We start from the raw sequence: 18,745 nt of genomic DNA on the forward strand, positions 1-18,745 counted from the left end.
AAGCAAAGAAACAACCTACACAATGGGAAAGGATATTTGCATATTTTCAATCAGACAAAAGCTTGATAACTAGGATCTATAGAGAACTCAAATTAATCCACATGAAAAAAGCCAACAATCCCATATATCAATGGGCAAGAGACATGAATAGAACCTTCTCTAAAGATGACAGACAAATGGCGAACAAACACATGAAAAAATGTTCATCATCTCTATATATTAGAGAAATGCAAATCAAAACAACCCTGAGATATCATCTAACCCCAGTGAGAATGGCCCACATCACAAAATCTCAAAACTGCAGATGCTGGCATGGATGTGGAGAGAAGGGAACACTTTGACACTGCTGGTGGGACTGCAAACTAGTACAACCTTTCTGGAAGGAAGTATGGAGAAACCTCAAAGCACTCAAGCTAGACCTCCCATTTGATCCTGCAATCCCATTACTGGGCATCTACCCAGAAGGAAAGAAATCCTTTTATCATAAGGACACTTGTACTAGACTGTTTATTGCAGCTCATTTACAATCGCCAAAATGTGGAAACAGCCTAAATGCCTACCAACCCAGGAATGGATTAACAAACTGTGGTATATGTATACCATGGAATACTATTCAGCCATTAAAAAAAGTGGAGACTTTCCATCCTTTGTATTAACCTGGATGGATGTGGAAGACATTATTCTTAGTAAAGCATCACAAGAATGGAGAAGCATGAATCCTATGTACTCAATTTTGATATGAGGACAATTAATGACAATTAAGGTTATGGCGGGGGGAGGAAAAGCAGAAAGAGGGACAGAGGGAGGGGGCTGGGGCTTTGGTGTGTGTCACACTTCATGGGGGCAAGACATGATTGCAAGAGGGACATTGCCTAACAGTTGCAATCAATGTAACCTAGCTTATTGTACCGTCAATGAATCCCCAACAATAAAAAAAAAAAAAAAAGAGATCAGAGTCAGGTTCAGCAATGAGGCATGTAGCATTTTTCCTAGGATGAGTTCACAAACATAATTGTCTGACCTCATATATACTCTGTTGATTTTTGTCCTTTGCTGTGGAGAAACTCTTAAATTTAGTTGTCCCATTAATTTTTTTGTTGCTGCTTTATATCCCTTTGTGGTCTTAGTCAAAAATTTTGCCTCAGGTGATGCTTAGAAGAGTTTTTCCGATAGTGTCTTCCAGAATTTTTATGGTTTCAGGTCTTAGATTTATAGCTTTATTCTGACATGAGTTAATTTTTGTGTATTGCGAGAGATAGCGATCCTGTTTTATTCTTCAGCATTTGGCTATCCAGGTTTCCCAGCATTTCTTTCACCAGTGCATGATTTTGTCTGTTATGTCAAAAATCAGGTGATCATAGCTATATAGTTATTTATTTGTTTATTTATTTATTATTATTTTATTATTAAATCATAGCTGTGTACATTAGTGCAATCAAGGGGTACAATGTGCTGGTTTTATATACAATTTGAAATTGTCTCATCAAACTGTTCAACGTAGCCTTCATGGCATTTTCTTAGTTATTGTATGTAGACATTTGTATTCTGCCTTTAGTAAGTTTCGCCTGTACCCATTCTAAGATGCACCATAGGTGTGGCTATTTCTGGGTATTCCATTCTGTTCCTTTGGCTTATGGCTCTACCTTCAAGCCAATACCATGCTATTTTAGTTACTATAGCTTTGTAGTATAACTTGAAATAAGGTAATGTGTTTCCTCTGTGGTTTTTCTTTTTGCTTAAGATTGCTTTTGTTATTTGGGCACGTTTATTGGTTTGATTGAAAGTTTTGGATTTTTTTTCTAGATCTGCGAAAAATGCTGTTGATATTTTCATGGCAATTGCATTGAATCAATAAATCACTTTGGACAGTATGAGCATTTTAACAGTATTGAGTCTTCCAATCCATGAGCATGGGGTGTTTTTTTATTTGTTTGTGCCATCCATGATTTTTTCTTCCAAACTATGTTTCGAAGTTCTCTTTCTAGAGAATTTCCACCCTTTTGGTAAAGTGTACTCCTAGGTATTTTATTTGCTTTGTGGCTATTTTAAATGGTATTATGTTCTTGATTTGACTCTCAGGTTGACTGATATTGGGATATAGAAATGCTATTGATTTGTATGCATTGATTTGTAAGCAGAGTCATTGATGAATTTATGTATCAATTCTATAAGTCCTTTAAGGGAATTTTAAGGTTTTCTGGATGTAGATTATATTGTGTACAAACAGGAATACTTTGACCTCCTCTTTCCTGATCTGGATGCCATATATTTCTCTCTCTTGCATGATTGTTATGACAAGGGCTTCCACTATTATGGAAAATAGAACTAGTGATAGTAGGTACCCTTGTCTCATTCCAGTTCTTAGGGAGAAATGTTTACCTTTTTCATTTTCAGTATGATATTGGCTGTGGGTTTGTCATATACAGATTTTCTCATTTTGAGTTACTTTCCTTCTATCCATAGTTTGTTCTGGGTTTTTATCATGAAATATTGCTGAATTTTATTGAATCCTTTCTGCATCTATTGAGATGACCAGAGGTTTTTGTTATTTTTGTTTATGTTATAAAATTAATATTAATTGGTTTGCTATGTTGAATCATCCTTTCATCCCTGGAATGAAACCCACTTGACCACAGTGAATTATTTTTTGTGTGTATGCTGTTGAAATTGGTTGGCTAGTATTTTTTGAGGAATTTTGCATCTGTGTTCATAGGGATATTGATCTTTTTTGTTGTCTCCTTTGTCACCTTTAGTATCAAGGAAATTCTAGCTTCATAGAAATATTTAAGGAGTATTCCTCTTTTCTTAATATTATGGAACAATTGTAGCAGAATGGGTCCCTGTTCTTCTTTGTAGATCTGGTAGAAGTCTGTGGCTCAGTTTGGGCCCAGATTTTTGTTTTCTTTTTTTGGAGATTTTTAAATAGGGTTTAAATATTGCTACTCATTACTGATCAATTCAGAATTCCTATTGATTCCTGATTCAAGCTTAGGAGGTTGTGTGTTTCCAGGAATTTATCCATTTATTCCGTGTTTTCCAGTTTTTATGCATAGGCATTTTCATAGTGGCCTGGATAATAGTTTGAATTTCTGTGACATCACTTATAGTATCTCCTTTTAAAATTCTGACTAAGTCTGTTTCTTTTCTATGTCTCATTAATCTGGCTAATGGTCTATCAATATTGCTTATCTTTTCAAAGAACCAATTTTTTAAAATTGAATTTTATATATTTATATATTGGTTTTCATCTCACTTAATTCTGCTCTGAACTTAGTTATTTCTTTCCTTCTGTAGCTTTCAGTTTGGTTCTTCTTTTTCTAGTTCCTTAAGGTGTGACATTAGGTTAATTTGTGACCTTTCTGTATTTTTGTGTAAGCATTTGTCTATGAATTTTTCCTGTAGCATTGCTTTTGCTGGTTCCCATATATTTTGGAAGCTTATTTTTCCTTTGTCATTCAATTCATTTTTTTTTTCTATTTGACTTTTTCATAACCCAAGGAACATTGATGTATCAGTGTACTGTTGATATCCTGGGATGTTACATTGTTACTCCTTCTTTCCTTCTTTAGATCTTGTATGAGTTGCTTTACTAATCTGGAAGCTGCTGTTTTCAGTGCATACATATTAAGGATTGTTACATGTTCTTGCTGAGCCCTTTATCATTGTATAATGATATCTATCTTTGTCTTTATTACCACTTTTAATTTAAATTCCATTTTGTCTGATATGAGAATAGCTCACTTTTGGTTCCCATTTGAATGGAGTATTTTTTCCTACTCCTTTACCATGCATCTTTGAAAATCTCTGCAAGTTGAGTTTCTTAAAGGCAAAATATATATTTGATTGTGTTTTTTAATCCATTCAGCCAATATACTTTTTTTAAGGGCAGCATTATGTGCATATCGCTCTGGTCATCATTTTGATTGTTTTGTTCTCTCTCCTTTGTGTTGCTATAATTTTTATCTTTTGGGTGTTTGTACACTGGTGAGTATTGGTTAGTCTTCTCCATGGATAGAACACTTCTAAACATTTCTTGTAGGCTAGGTATAGTGGGGACAAATTCTCTTATCTGTGCTTGTCTGGGAGACGTTACTTCTCCTTCATTTAGTTTTGGAGGATACACAGTTCTTGCTGATAGTTATTCAATTTTGTAGGTTTTCCAGGTCTTCTAATTTTTCTTCTTCTCCCTTGGGAATGCCTATGATTCTTATATTTGGCCATTTTACACAATCTCATATTTCTTGTAGACTTTGTTCCTCTTGATTCTTGGTCCTTTATTTATACGGACTGGGTTAATTCAAAAGAGTTGTCTTCAAGTTCCGAAACTTTTTCTTCTGCTTGGTCTAACAGGCATCATCAAACTTTTTAAACAGGGGGAAAATTCACTGTCCCTTAGACTGTTGGAGGGCCGGACTATAGTTAAAAAAAAAAAAAAAAAACTATGAACAAATTCCTATGCACACTGCACATACCTTATTTTGAAGTAAAAAAACAAAATGGGAACAAATACAATCATACAGCCTCATGTGGCCCGTGAGCTGCAGTTTGAGGACCTCTGTGTATCCTTAAAACTTTACATTGTGTTTTGTACTTCCCTAAATTAGTATTTCATTTCCAGAAGTTCTATTTTTTTTTATTTATCTATCTCTTTAGTAAAATTTTCATTCATTTCCTAAATTATTTTTCTGGCTTATTTGAGTTAGTTTTCTATTTTTTTCTTGGATCTCATTGAGCAACTTTACAATCCATAATTGAAATTCTTTAGCTGTCATTTCCTTTTTTGTTGTTGTTGTTGTTTGTTTTGGTTGGTATCCATTGCTAGAGAGCTTCTGTGCTCATTTGACAGGGTAGGTGGGGTCAGTCTGATTCTTCACACTTTCAGAATTCTTATGCTGATTCCTATTCCTCTGGAGCATGTTTTATTTTTTCTGTTTGCACATTTTTTGTGTAGATGGAACTTCCCCCTGCTCACTGTAAATAATATGCCTCCAGCTTATGTTGGGTAAGAAATTGCGGCTTTGTTTACAGGTACTTTGGAGTCTCGGTTCTGGATGGATACCTTGGTTATATATATCCTTAGTGTACCAGTTTTTTCAGTTGCCAGCTCTTTGTAGGCTATTGTGATTGCAATCAGATGTCCTGTCTTTTGTCAAAATGGGGAGCTAGAAGTCTTTGAAATCCTTTCTCTTTCCCCAGCCCTGTGGTCTTATTAACAGTGTGAATTACACTGGATTGCCCAGGTCAAGTAGGTTTGCTTATGGGCAAGAGTCAGCCACATCCTATGTGATTAAATCATTAAAGCGGTAATGGGTTATGCATGTTGTCCTCCAAGCCAGTAGGAGGTGCTTGCCAAAAAGAGTCAGCTTCAGGGTAGGTTTTGGGGACCTATGTCCTGCTCTAATCCACCAGGGGAAGCACTTGGATGCCCCACGTGGTGGGAGGGGCTCCAGAACACTCAAGGACCTCCTTTCTGTCTCCACCGCAGCTGCAGTGTTGGGAGCAGTGCTAGGCAGGGCTAGATGGAGTGAGACCCTATTCAGGATCCGTGAAGGTGAGCACTGAGCTCCTGGGAGGCACCAAGGGTCTGCTCCCAGACCACTGGGGAGGACCAGAGCAGTCCCACCAAGCCAGAGAGTCTGCTCGTGGGACAGGAGCTGTCTCTGTGCCCCTCTCTCTGTGGAAGCCCCGGTGTGGTGGGCCAACAACAGAGAAGCTGCTGCCCCTTTCGAGAGCTCAGGCTCAGTCAACCTTGAGGCGCCGAGCCACTTAGCAGCCTTGCGTGGGGGATGAAGCGGGGGGAAGAGCTGACACTCTTGTCCCCTTTGTCCTTGCCCCGGAACATCCAGCCTCCAGTATCACGCAGTGCTTCTGGTCTCACTAGCTAGCTGTGACCACAGGTATTTTAGTAATTGTTGGGGAATGTTTGTGTGGGGATCAGTGACAAGAAAACTGAGGGCTGAGGACTGATGGGGAGGACAAAGAAACACAATGGGCAGAAAACTAGCCTGGCGTCTGCCGCTTCAGCTTGGGTCTGTGTGAGGGGAGCAACCCTGAGGAGGCGGCAGCCCAATGCTGTATTCTCCAGAAACTGCCGGGTCACTGGTGGCAGTAGATTTTGGTTCATGACGGTAGTTAGGCTCTCCATCAGTTCAGGAGCTGCAGCTGGCCAGAAGCGTGAAGGGAGGAAGAACGAACACTCCCGCTACCGCTTCCACAGGGCTCCAAATTCTTCAAGATTGAGCTCTGCTGAAATCTTGCTTTTTCTGGTTCTACTCCACAACTTGGGGAATCTCTTGAAAATTCTGGCATTTTTCCCTCAGAAATAGCCTGGATTATGTTTTATTCATCTAAAACGTGTCCTTCATTCCGTGATGACCAGGTAACCACAGTCTCTAGTCAGCCATCTTGCCTCCCCTCCTTCACTTATTCTCAAACATGGCTTTTAGTTTAACTTTTAAACAAACAAAAAAATTATTTTGGACAATTTCTCTTGGCATTCTAGCAGGCTAAAATGTTATCTATCCTTTTCTATAAATGTCAATGAAAAATGTCAACTTTGAACCAATGACACTATTTTACACCTTTGTTCTTGTGTTTTGTTGCTTTGCATACAAGGTTTTCCTTATAGTTTATTTCTCCCTAAGAGGCGACACTTTGTTAATATGGCTGTGTACAATTTTCTGACAAGTGCTGAACCTACGCTAACAAAAAATGGTTCTTATTTATGATGTGTCAAATTACTGTTCTGAGAGTAGACCTTTTAGGTTGCATTCAGCCTTTAATTTGACTGAATTTAAATACCATAAAATGCCTTTTAGTTGGGCCATGGCTGGCATATTATATATCTCATTTCAATGAAAAACATTCACATGCAAATACAGTTTGTTTGGAGTGAGGACAAATGCGCCTATCATGACTGATGAAGGCTTTTGATCACAGTTCTACAAACTGAAACCTTGAAAAAGAAGAGGCTATTTGGACTGGCATCTGCAATCCCATGAATTATTTAGTTCACATTATTCATAAATCTCTTTGAAGAGGAGGTTTTAGGAGGTTTTAAGGAGGAGTAGTCCTAGTTATGTTGCCAGCTTTAATGCATGCTCTAAGTGCCTGCCTGCACATGAACACTTTCTTTAAATGTTAAGAATTCTATAGCTTAGAAAGTGTGTTACCTGAGTACTCTAGCAAGTTAATTTCATAGTTCTTAGGAAAGGAAATCAGATGCCCACCCCTTTTATATTCTATCCACCAGTGGGTGTATTAGAGGGAAATGTGCAGTGAGAAGAGCGTAGACAGAGCATTTGATGTAGTGCATGTAGAGAAATAGGTAAAACACACCTAAGAACACAATTTTCTATTCCAGCTCCAGGTAGGACAAGTAAAAAGACCTCCTTCTTCCCAGTACTATGATTCTTTTCTTCTCCATGCCTTTGCACCTTACTGCTACCTGGAAAGACTTCTCTTATTCCGGATATCCAAACAGCTTTGTTTAGCTAAGGAATTGATTTTTCTAAATCTTAATCCCGGGGCTGGTGACATAGTTCTAGTATTATACACTTATGTTCTGACTAAATTACTTGTTTGCATATGTGTTTACTTTCCTAGATGATAAGATTCCTGAAGATAAGGACTTTTTTTTTTTATTAAATCATAGCTGTGTACATTAATGCGATCATGGGGCACCATGCACTGGTTTTATAGACTGTTTGACACATTTTCATCACACTGGTTAACATAGCCTTCCGGGCATTTTCTTAGTTATTGTGTTAAGACATTTACATTCTACATTTACTAAGTTTCACATATACCCTTGTAAGATGCGCACAGGTGTAATCCCACGAAGAGAAGGACTTATATGTAAGCATATTATTTGTTTTAGAACATCGTCATACCTGTAATTTATAGGACATGTTTAAGAAATGGCTGTACATTATCTTGATTCGAATAACTTTGAAATTATGCTTCCCAATGGAACAATGGATATATGGATATATCCTATATTATTTCCAGTTTTTTAGAATAAACTATAAATTCAAATACAGGGTGGATATAAACTTTGTGTACGATTTAAATAGTATGTTTCCAGATTTGAAACATTGAGAAAAGATTAATGTTTTGAACTTTGGACTTCCTATGTAGGGGTCTTCTGGCTTTTAGCAGGCATGGGTATTTTAACTCATGTTCAGATCTGGTTTTCAGAGAATGAGTCCGAATGCTCCAAGTTTAATTTGCTCATTTGTATTTATAAGTAATGCTTCCAGGTTTTAAAATTAATGAACAGTTGCAGTTTATGTTGCAGAATAGCTGTGTCTGCCCTTCTGTTTAGAGTGCATGGTATTTGATAATCAATGCTGGAAAGGAGGTGAGACCAGATAACCTTTGCTGGTACCTTCTAACTCTTGAGAGTCTAGGCTTAACATGGATTCAAATGCAAACAACCTGAATAAATTTAGTTACAATTTGACTATTTAAAAGTTCTGAGAGCTAATTATATTTTTCTTTGTCTCTAAAATATATTTTACTATAAACTGTTGAGACTGTTCAACATGTTTATTAATATGTACATGTAAAATGGTTTACTGAATTACGAAAAATAGCATCATGACATATTTTATTCCTAAAGTTGATGTATTATTGTTATAGATAAAATGAACTAGTATATGGGTGCTGAACTTCAGGAGGTGTGTTATAAGTGAAAGGCCCCTGTACCTGAAATATTAGAAACTTTCTTAATCTCTCTTCTGAGTAGCTGGGTAGTACTTAGTAAATCTTTTACTGTTTCACAGGCCTCAACTTCCACATACACAATTTGGAATTAACAGTGTCTGATCTCAGAGTTTCTTTGTGAATCCTTACAGAATCAGAGATACAGAAACCTTTTAAAAGTACACATTTGCTTTTTTAACTGTGAAACGTAGCAATACCAACTAATACCAACCTTACAAAATTTAGTGTCGAATGCCATCTGTAAAGAAAACTTACTTCTTTTAAGAATTCATTTTCAATTTCATTTTGTGAGGTTATTGTTTGTTGTATTATATTTTCATATTTACATTTTAGATAATATTGGCATGTTTAAATATATCTTTCAAGGTGATCACAAAAAAGACATTTTTCATTGTGAAGGTGGCTATTACCGACATTCAATCTCAAAGCAGAATGTACCGACTTAAAAACAAAAACAAACAGAAATGACAACCTACTATCTTTTTAAAGATTAGATATTTATTAAAATACGAACTCTTGCATATCATTATGATTATCTTTCAATTATATATACTGTATATATAACCTTCTGACTATATCCAGTACTTGATATATAAAATGAGCATAATGGTTACGTCTAGCATTATTTTACCATCCCAAACTAGCAGCTGAATTAATAATAGCTCAGTAGAAGGCAATCTTCTCACTTGCACTTAGTAGCAATTTGAGGTACTAGGAAAATGAAAATCCAGAATATATTTCTGTATTATTTGACTTGATCAAAAAGTGTTTTGCCCTTTCTTTCAGTGGCAAATTTCATTCCAAATGGAAATCTACTACAATTTCAAACTGTCTGAATTGAATGTAAATACAAATAATTATATTGATTTTCTTGAGTGGATTATAAAATCTATTTGTTGTTTGGTACTCATAATTGTTTTCATCTAGCCTTTCTTCTAAAATATTTGCACTGTTCTAGAGACAAGAGATAATTTATGACATTCTAAGACATTTTAACCTAATTTGCTTCCACATATGAAATAACAAAGTGGCTTGTTCAGTACATTGTAATTATGGAAAAGCTTTTATCTTTCTCTGCAGCCCCCTCTTCGATTTGTCATCATATTCTAATAATGGATACTATTTGAAATAACTTTTTCTCAAATGCTCTTTTGGGAAATATTTGCGATAAACTTCCAAAAAACTTTTCTGTAAAGCTGTCGTGAGAATATGCTGCAAGCACCTACAGGAAACAGATTTTCTGAAACTGAGCTCTTGAGACCATTTTCCATTTTATTTCCATATGACCTCATTATTGTTACCTATTTGCATTTTACCAATTAGGTCAGAGTATGTTTGGAAGCTACTTCCTTCAAATATTTAAGTAATGATATTACTAATACTGCACTCAGAGAATATTCAACTCAAATGAAAAATATGTGTAGTGTATATCGTGCTAGAGTTTTTCCCCCAATTACTATTTATGCTTAGTGACACTATATTTGGCATAGAAATCTAGATCAGATTTTATCTTGTATTTCTTTATATAAGAACATGTAACTTTTAAAATAACTTATAATATTTCTTTTAAAAGCATTATGTCCCTGAAAGTGGGTTAGACTATGGTCTATTTAATCTACATTTTTTATATGTCTTGAGATAATGTCGAAGCTGTCATCATATCTCTGAGAAACTTAGTGAATTTTGCTTCTGCCTTTTGTGAATTTCAAATTGTGATGTGGTCATAGGGGATCCTCAATTGCTCGACATTTATTATTGTGTCTTCAAGTGCTAATCATAACACTTGAACCATAGTGTATACCCTAGAATTCACGTTATGAATAGTGTTAATGTATCTCTCGGGTAGAATAATTCCTACTGACCAAGAGAGCTACCTACAACGGTGACTAAAAAAATAATAAAATATACAGAAAATATTTGCTTTATCAATAATAAACTAAAATATTAAAAGAAGGCAGAGAGCATAGGAAAGAAGATGCCACTCAAGCTCTCCATGAGATAATTACTCACTAGGACCCAAACACTAGTAGCCCAGTACTTACCTATTTGCAGTTTAATTAGCAATATGATTTATTCTCTAGTCACTTACTGAGTTTAAGTCATGTAGCATCTATGGTCATAAAGCCTTTACTGTATTATATTATTAATATAATGAAACCCTTGGGTATTAGTAATTTTCAAATTTAAATAAATTGAAAACAATACTATGGTGTATGTATACCATGGAATGAGTACTATTCAGACATAAGAAAGCTGGAGACCTTGTGTCTTTTGTATGTACCTGGATGTATTTGGAGAACATCCTCCTAAGTAAAGAATCATGAAAATGGAAAAGCCAGCATCCCGTGTACTCAATATGAACATGAAACTAATCAATGAACAACTCATCTAACCGGCACTGTGTGACAATACAAGGCACGCCTCCTGGGTGAAGGGCTCAACTGCACCTTGGACTTTGCCTAACAAACTCAGTGTAACCTAATCATCTGTACCCTTATATTAATCTGAAATTTAAGAAAAAAACTGTGAAAAGAAGAATTTGAAAATATTTATAAATGATCATATTTCCTTCACTGAATTTATGGAATTGATGAACTATATATCGGTATCTAGATACTCCTTGAATTGGCCTGTCTCAACACAGAATTCTGTTCAGTGTGTATAACTGGTCCTGAGTACATTTAGTGTGGGAGACTTAGTTTTAAGAAATCATAATCCTGCCTAAAAGATAAGTGAGGATGAGATTGGAGAAGTAGAAGGAGGGATTTTGACATGGTGGCTGATGCACATCATTTTGGAGGTCACTTTCCTCTTTATCTTCTCACTGGGGGTATCCACTAGAAGGGAAAGCCAGGCAGTTCTTCATCATGTGCTTGACCTTGCCAGCTTTGCCAAAACCATTACCTTTGGTTATGGGAAATGAACAGGCTATCTGAAGCCACTCTGAGGGGGATTAGATAGACTCTCTGAAGTTATTCCTAATAACTTTCCACATCTGCACTGCTTTTCCAGAATTAACTCATTATCTAGTAATTACAGAGTTAGGAAACATTGCCTCTATATTTATTCTATGACAATTTGTTTGAACATAATATGCCATATCAGCACATTGTTCTCGGTTTCGAATCTCTCTCTACTTAGTTAAATCATCAAAAACTAAGTCCTTGCTATATGTAAACATTTCATGTATCTGTGAAATACTTTTTATGTTTGTCTATTTTTATTGGACATATTTTTGCTTCCGGCCCACCTCCTGTCACTATCCTATTGAAGCTGGCCCTGTAACTCCTGGATTCTGTGTATCCCCAGGTGCTACTGTCATGCTTTATAGCAATGATTCCCAATCACCCATTATAGGGATTCCAAAACTGTTATCAGTCAATGTGAGTGTTTATTTGGTCATACTTTGGTTTTTCTAGCTGAAACTATTCTCACTTACTAATACAAAGGCCAGCAACTATTCCTCCTAGAAAAAAAATTAAAAGTAATACATTATCAGTGGTATAATAAAAACTGAAAACAACTGTTATAATTATGTGTGTATGTGATTATGCAAAATGATATTTATATACATACATTTGCATACAGACAGGGAGAAAAAGCTTATGTCATGTGATTTTTTACATGTCACTTTCTGCTGTGGAATATGAATTCCTGTTGGTACATGGCATACCACTGTGGGTTCTACTTGCCAACCTGAGACATTTGGTGGCACAATAAGCATTCAAGCAAACATTATAGTTGTTTGAATGTTTTACCAATACTAATTATAGTCAGAAAGGTATCATTTACTTTGTATATATTTAAATGTGTGAGTTATATTTTAAAGAAATGAGTTATATTTTAAAACAAATTAGTGTGTAAAAAGTTTAAGTTAGGGTAGTAATTCAGTAGAAAAACTGAAATTGTTAACATGTTGGAAATAAAAGAAAATATGACAAGTCTCACTGATTTTGAGAAGTTAATCTTCCAAGGATCTGATTATAAACATTTCTCACAGCTAATAGTGTTCAGGTAATTGGCAGTACATTCAAAGTATGTATAGCAAATGTATCCATTAAAATTGGCCACTGTGGATCTAGGAATAACATGAAATGAGACAAATTATCAACAATATTTTTTGTTCCAGATATAGATTTGAGATATTTTTAAAATAGCTCTTGGTTTAGTAATGTAGACATAAAATATAACTTCAAAGTTTACTCATATACTTATTTACTGAGAGTCTTTTACTTTTATATTTCCTTTGAGTTTCACAATAATATATGACTAATAATCTAAGGATTTGCATTTATCTTATAATCTCTTCTAGAAGTATGATTTGGAATCCTATTTTTGACTTTAAAACTTCTTTCCTTATGAGCCCTGAAGCACAGGTTTATAATATGTTGGATCTCTTGTCATTTTCATTGTTATTCTTTTGGGAAGTTGTGGCAACGCCATTCTCTTTGATTTTTATAATACGTACCGTGTACTATAATGACAACTTTTTTCCTATATAAAAACTTTGTGTTGCACAGTATCTGCCAGTGGCAAAGTTTGATTTGATCTTTTTCACTGCAGATATATTTTGGACATGGGAAACATCAAATATATGTGAATACGAGGTCACAGATGTCAGTCATCTCTGCCTCCTTGAACTGTTTAAGTTCTAAGTTTATTGCTTTCCTTTTAAGAAAAAATGGACCCTTATCTTTAAATTTTTGCATAGAATGAAGAATGAAAAACATGTTGGGAATAATCAGAAACAAAGCATATAAACTTAAAAATATACAGTACTTTGAGCGCTCTGATTAAATACTGCCAAAGATTTTGCTAGCAGTTTACTAAATGTTTTATAGATAAATAACTTATCAGGAAACACTTCTAAAGGCATCAATGTTGAATAGTATTAAAAAAAACTATCTTTTATAGCAATAAGGTGTATCTCTAAAACTCCCACTGCAAACCATCAAAAAACAAAAATACATTATCTACATCTTTCACATACTGATAAAAATATATGCACATTTTGTTATGACAATAAATGTTAAAATTAAAAGCAAGAGTTGAAAGAATAGCAAAAATGTGAGTAGGTTAAATCAGTTTTGAGGTGAGATCTATCTCCTCCCTGAGAAAGCCCTTCTACCCTGTTTATTGTCTCTGTTCTCCGTTTTAGAAATGATGTTCAGATTCACCAATTCCTTGAAAAAATGCTTGACAGTGTTATCTCTTCCAAAAATCAGGACAAGTGCCTAATTTAATGAAACTAATCAAGCACATCAGTAATGTAATGAATTAATTGTATTTTTGCTTTTTGATGGTTTGCAGTGGAAGTTTTAGAGATACACCTTACTGCTATAAAAGATAGGTATTCACTAACTATTCAACATTCCTATATAAATAGCTGTGGTAATTCCCATTAGTCACATGGTTTTCCTTCAAAAATTATATTCATAGGTTTTCATATAATTAATTATTGCCATTTACGAATTTAAAATTATAACTAATAATTTCTGAAAAAAGTGTGAACAACTGGAATATTGTATTTATAATTTGCTGCTTTTATTATAAAGGGAAAGAAATGATGACATATCTAACACTTTTCTCTGGTCAAAGAACCTTTAATTCCCTTCTTTTCATTTTAACTATAAATAGTTAAAATCGCATTTTAACGTAATTTTCAGCCATTTGTGAGTGGTATGCAATGTGCAATTTACAATTGACTTATAATTGGACTGTGCTGACAATGGAAACTCTTACAAGTATGAACATGACATTTGTGACAGGATTGCTGTCATCTTGGCTTCTTTTATTTAATATGCAGAGAATTATAATTGGGCTAACAAGCCTGCTAGCCTGGCCTCTTTCCAATTATATTAACCAACCTCGTCTAGTAATAGCTGCCCGAACACACACAGATACATACATAGAGCTTTTGTTTTCCTTTCTATTTTATTTTGGTACCTACCCAATAGCCTAAGAATAAAATCCTCTGTCTTCGGGTAATGTTTGAGTACAGTCAATAATTTACCTCCATTCCACTGACAAAGGTAAAGATGGGCTTTCTCTATCTTCATTTCCCTAATTTTTAATAAAAATAATTTTTATAAAATATCAGTGGTATCTGTTACATATTAGAAGTTAATTAAGTATAATTTTCCCAAAAATTTATAATCGTTTTTGGTAATTGTGCTTTGAATTCCTGCTAAAAATTGTCAAATGATGAACTGGAGTTTGAAATAATTTGAAAAATAAATTTTTTCATCCCACGAACAAGTCAAATGTATTGATGCATTGTAATATTTTCTTTGAAAATGAGGCAAGTAATAGTTCAGCATAATCTAAAAATATGTTATTCAGCTGTGTGCTATCTTATAATACTAAAGAAACCATAGGTTATGAAATGATCCTTTAGAAATCCACTAAAATTTTACCAAGAAATCAAAAACTGAATTTTTAATTGAAAACAAATAGTAGGAAAAGTTAAATAAAGTAATTTGTGGTTTAAACTATCCAAGGAGTTTGTAGTGTATTAGTTATTTGGAACATAGATTCTTTACATTTCGTTTCATTCCCCTTTACCCTCTGTTTCCACTTACTTCTTATTTTAGAACATTGAATACACCTGCACATTTTCTTTACAAATATGTTCAGCCCTTTCTTCTGCAATATTTAAGGTCTTCATCTTTGTCAGTGGTTTTCTGGGCAGAAATATGAAAACAATCTGGAAATCTCTCCTGCTGAAATAAATACCAGTACAGTCAGTCCATAAGGGATATGACATAAAGATGTGTGTTGCTAAATTGTTATTAGAAAAAAAAGAAAAACTACAAACAACCTGACAATAGGAAATAGTTCCGTATTTCATATAAGCTACAGAAAAATAAAGCAATGATTAAAATAAATGAGTTAGCACTTTATGTCTTAACCTGGGAAATACAGGGAAAGCAGACTGCAAAGTAATGAATATAGTCGAAATATAGTCCAGGGGGGAAACGTGCAAAATTTTTTTAGGTTACTGCTTTTTGTAAGAGCTGTGTATTTTTAAATTTGTTAACGTTAGTAAACTGTTAACATTGATTATCTCAGAAGTTGACATTGGGGTGAGGACATTGTTCACTTTTCTAGCTAGATCCCTTCTAAGTTTTGATATGTATCAATATTGTATTTAGAGACAAACAAAAAAGCAGATGTGTTACAATAACTTAAAAAGATGCAGATTTCTTGGTAAAAATATTCTTAAATTATTGCTTCAATATTAACTATTTTAGTGATTTTAATGAAACTTATGATTTTGTTTTGGCTTTGTAGAACTGTTGATTGTGATTTAGTTGGCGAATCAGTTCCTTGAATTCATGTACATTCCTTTTAATATTCGTCCTATCTATCTTAAATATTGCAGATGAAAGGGCTGAAAATATTTGTAAAGAAAATGTGCAAGTATATTCAATGTTCTAAAATAAGAAGTAAGTGGAAACAGAGAGTAAAAAGAGAATGAAATGAAATGTAAAGAATCTAATGTTCCAAATAACTAATACACTACAAACTCCTTAGATATTTTAAACCATTTAAACCTTTTTTTTTTTTTTTTTGCCATTTTTTGGCCAGGGCTGGGTTTGAACCTGCCACCTCTGGCATATGGGGCCAGCGCCCTACCCCTTTGAGCCACAGGCACCACCCTACCATTTAAACCATTTGAAACCCAAAAGCTTAAGACTATATCTTACAGCACAAATTTTGGAATCAGACATAACTTAAAATCAAATCCCAAATTTGCTTATTTTCAACAGTGTCATATTTAGCAAGTCTTTTGGCCTTTCTAAGTTTCAGTTTCTACATCTATCAGGGAAGGACAGCAAAACTCTTCTCAAGGTTGTCATGTGGAAGATGTGTGGAAGGCGCTCAAAGGCAGTCTCCGGCATTTAGTAATCACTCAAAAATGTGGAAGTGGAGTTAAGAAAAACAAAGCACCTTGGGGACTTGTGGTGTTGGAATTTACTGTGTTCCAATCCATCTGACTTTTCTTATGCAAAGTTTTAAATTCTACACTAACAAAATGCAACAACTGTGATTTTGTTTGTTATAGGTCTGATTAATTTAAAGTATGTGGACCATGTAATCATAAATGTACTCTTATTAGGCTTTAATACTATTAACATCTCTGTTTTCTACTAGAGACTCTTATCTAACATCTAATATGTTTGTTTTCTTCTTCTGCAACCTTTCCTTGGTACCAGCGGCCGCTTCAAAGAATAAAGTCAAAGGTGAGCTCCTGTTCATTCTGCATGGCTCATCACGAATCATTTCTCCGCCAGTCTCCTAAGTTCTCTTAAAGAATAGAATCCATTCTGTTGGCAATAATACTATATCAGGGTATAGATCTTTACACAAATTCCTACAAATAAAAATATAAGTTACTTTAATTACTCAGTTTCTTATATATGCATATAAATATCTGCATTTGCATGGCTGGTTGTGAGTCTGTGCTCATGTTCTCTATCCCACTCTTTGGCGCATTAATATTGTGTTTGCCGATCATAGTTTCCTTGATAAAATTGAGTATTGGAAAAAAATACAGCATAAAATAAATCTAATGAAAAGTCTCAAAAGAGCATGCCTTCATAGACTTATGTGAAAAAATTTAATCCTCTAAATATTGAATATTATATGCTGTAAATTTCTATTTATAATTTTACTCCTCTACTTTTGGTTTCATTAAGTTCGCATTTGCTTGAGACCTGAAAGTAAGTTCATGTCCAATACTCAAAATATCTCTTTAAAAATGTTTTTTCTCTTGATGTGTCCAGGATTTTATTGGTTTGAAAAATGCAAATGTATGTTTGATGCTGTATCATAGATTTATCATTTGTATGTTCCAATTTCATACTCTCTAGAGCTATCTATATACATCTATTTCTACCCATTAAGTAGAAATCTTTTCTGTTTCTGCTCCTTAAATAGGAAAAATAATAATTCCACTTTTTAGTCCAGATTCTAGTTTTACATCTAGTTTTCTATTTTAAAACTCTGACATAACAAAGACATCGTCCTATATTTGAAGTGTTAACTACTCCCTTCTGATAAGGATAGGCATTTATTGTGTAATATTTTCCTAACACTATTTTCATTTATAAAATACTAAAGATGTGAAAGATAAGATGGTAAACTTCTTGTCACATCGTTTTATATCTTCCACCCTAAGGCTAGTTTCTTGTTCCAGTAAATGTGGTAGAGATTTAGCCAATCTTTGCCACAATAATTTTCTGTCTGGTTGCAAACAAAAGAAACACATTAAGAAATTACTTAATAATGAATGCAGGTTTAATATATAAACATAATGTTTTTATATAATCAAAGGTTAAGAAATTTAAGAGTGAGAAAAGGAAAACAATGTATAATGATGCCTTCACTGTGGGGTAGAGCATATGTGGATAAAGGCACCCACAGAGAGGCACGTGTGGGTGTGGAATCCTTGAGGATGACTTCATGTGAAGCCTGAAGTGGTTTTTGAAGGATAGATAGGGTGTACTTTAAAATAAAGGGGCATAAAAATGAATCAGAAAGCATAAGTGAAGATTTACAAGCAGAAATGTGAACGTTCATTTCAGGGTAATGAGGAACTTTTGAATGAAGCCCTGTGCTTTTACAAGAAAGTGGAGGAAAATAAATTTGAAGATGACATAAAGGCAAGGGAGCGATCAGGAATCATTACAGTATATTATTATGTAAAACCTCTCGTCATAATCACATCTATGTTCACTCAATTATTCTCAAAAACAATTAAAATTCAAATTATAATATGCAGGTTGCAAAATATTAAATATAGGAAAGCCAATTTACTATTGGAGGACTACAACTACAAATTATATTACAGGTGTTTATCAAGTATTTCAGGGCCCAAGCTGGCTAAATTTTGAAATGCAAGCATATTTCTGTACCCAACTGAATGCATCTCACGCTTCCATCTCTACTGTTCCACAGACCCGTTTTCTCTCTTCTCTCCACTCATTACTCCTGCAGGGGACTTTAGGACATA

General features: G+C 34.4%; 1 protein-coding gene across 3 annotated transcripts in view; it reads left to right on the forward strand.

Moving 5' to 3' along the window:
• CADM2 (cell adhesion molecule 2) overlaps nucleotides 1–18,745 on the forward strand; it is a 1,073,247-nt gene that overhangs the window by 725,136 nt on the left and 329,366 nt on the right. Inside the window, exon 1 of one of the 3 annotated variants that reach the window (XM_053565554.1) lies at nucleotides 16,907–16,973. The exons of the other annotated variants lie outside the window; for them this stretch is intronic. Coding sequence (XP_053421529.1) covers nucleotides 16,907–16,973 — 67 coding nt within the window. Of the gene's footprint in view, nucleotides 1–16,906; nucleotides 16,974–18,745 lie in introns of those variants that run through there. 3 annotated transcript variants of the gene reach the window in all.

Source organism: Nycticebus coucang, chromosome 16 (assembly GCF_027406575.1).
Source record: "Nycticebus coucang isolate mNycCou1 chromosome 16, mNycCou1.pri, whole genome shotgun sequence".
In the NCBI taxonomy this organism is placed as follows: domain Eukaryota; kingdom Metazoa; phylum Chordata; class Mammalia; order Primates; family Lorisidae; genus Nycticebus; species Nycticebus coucang.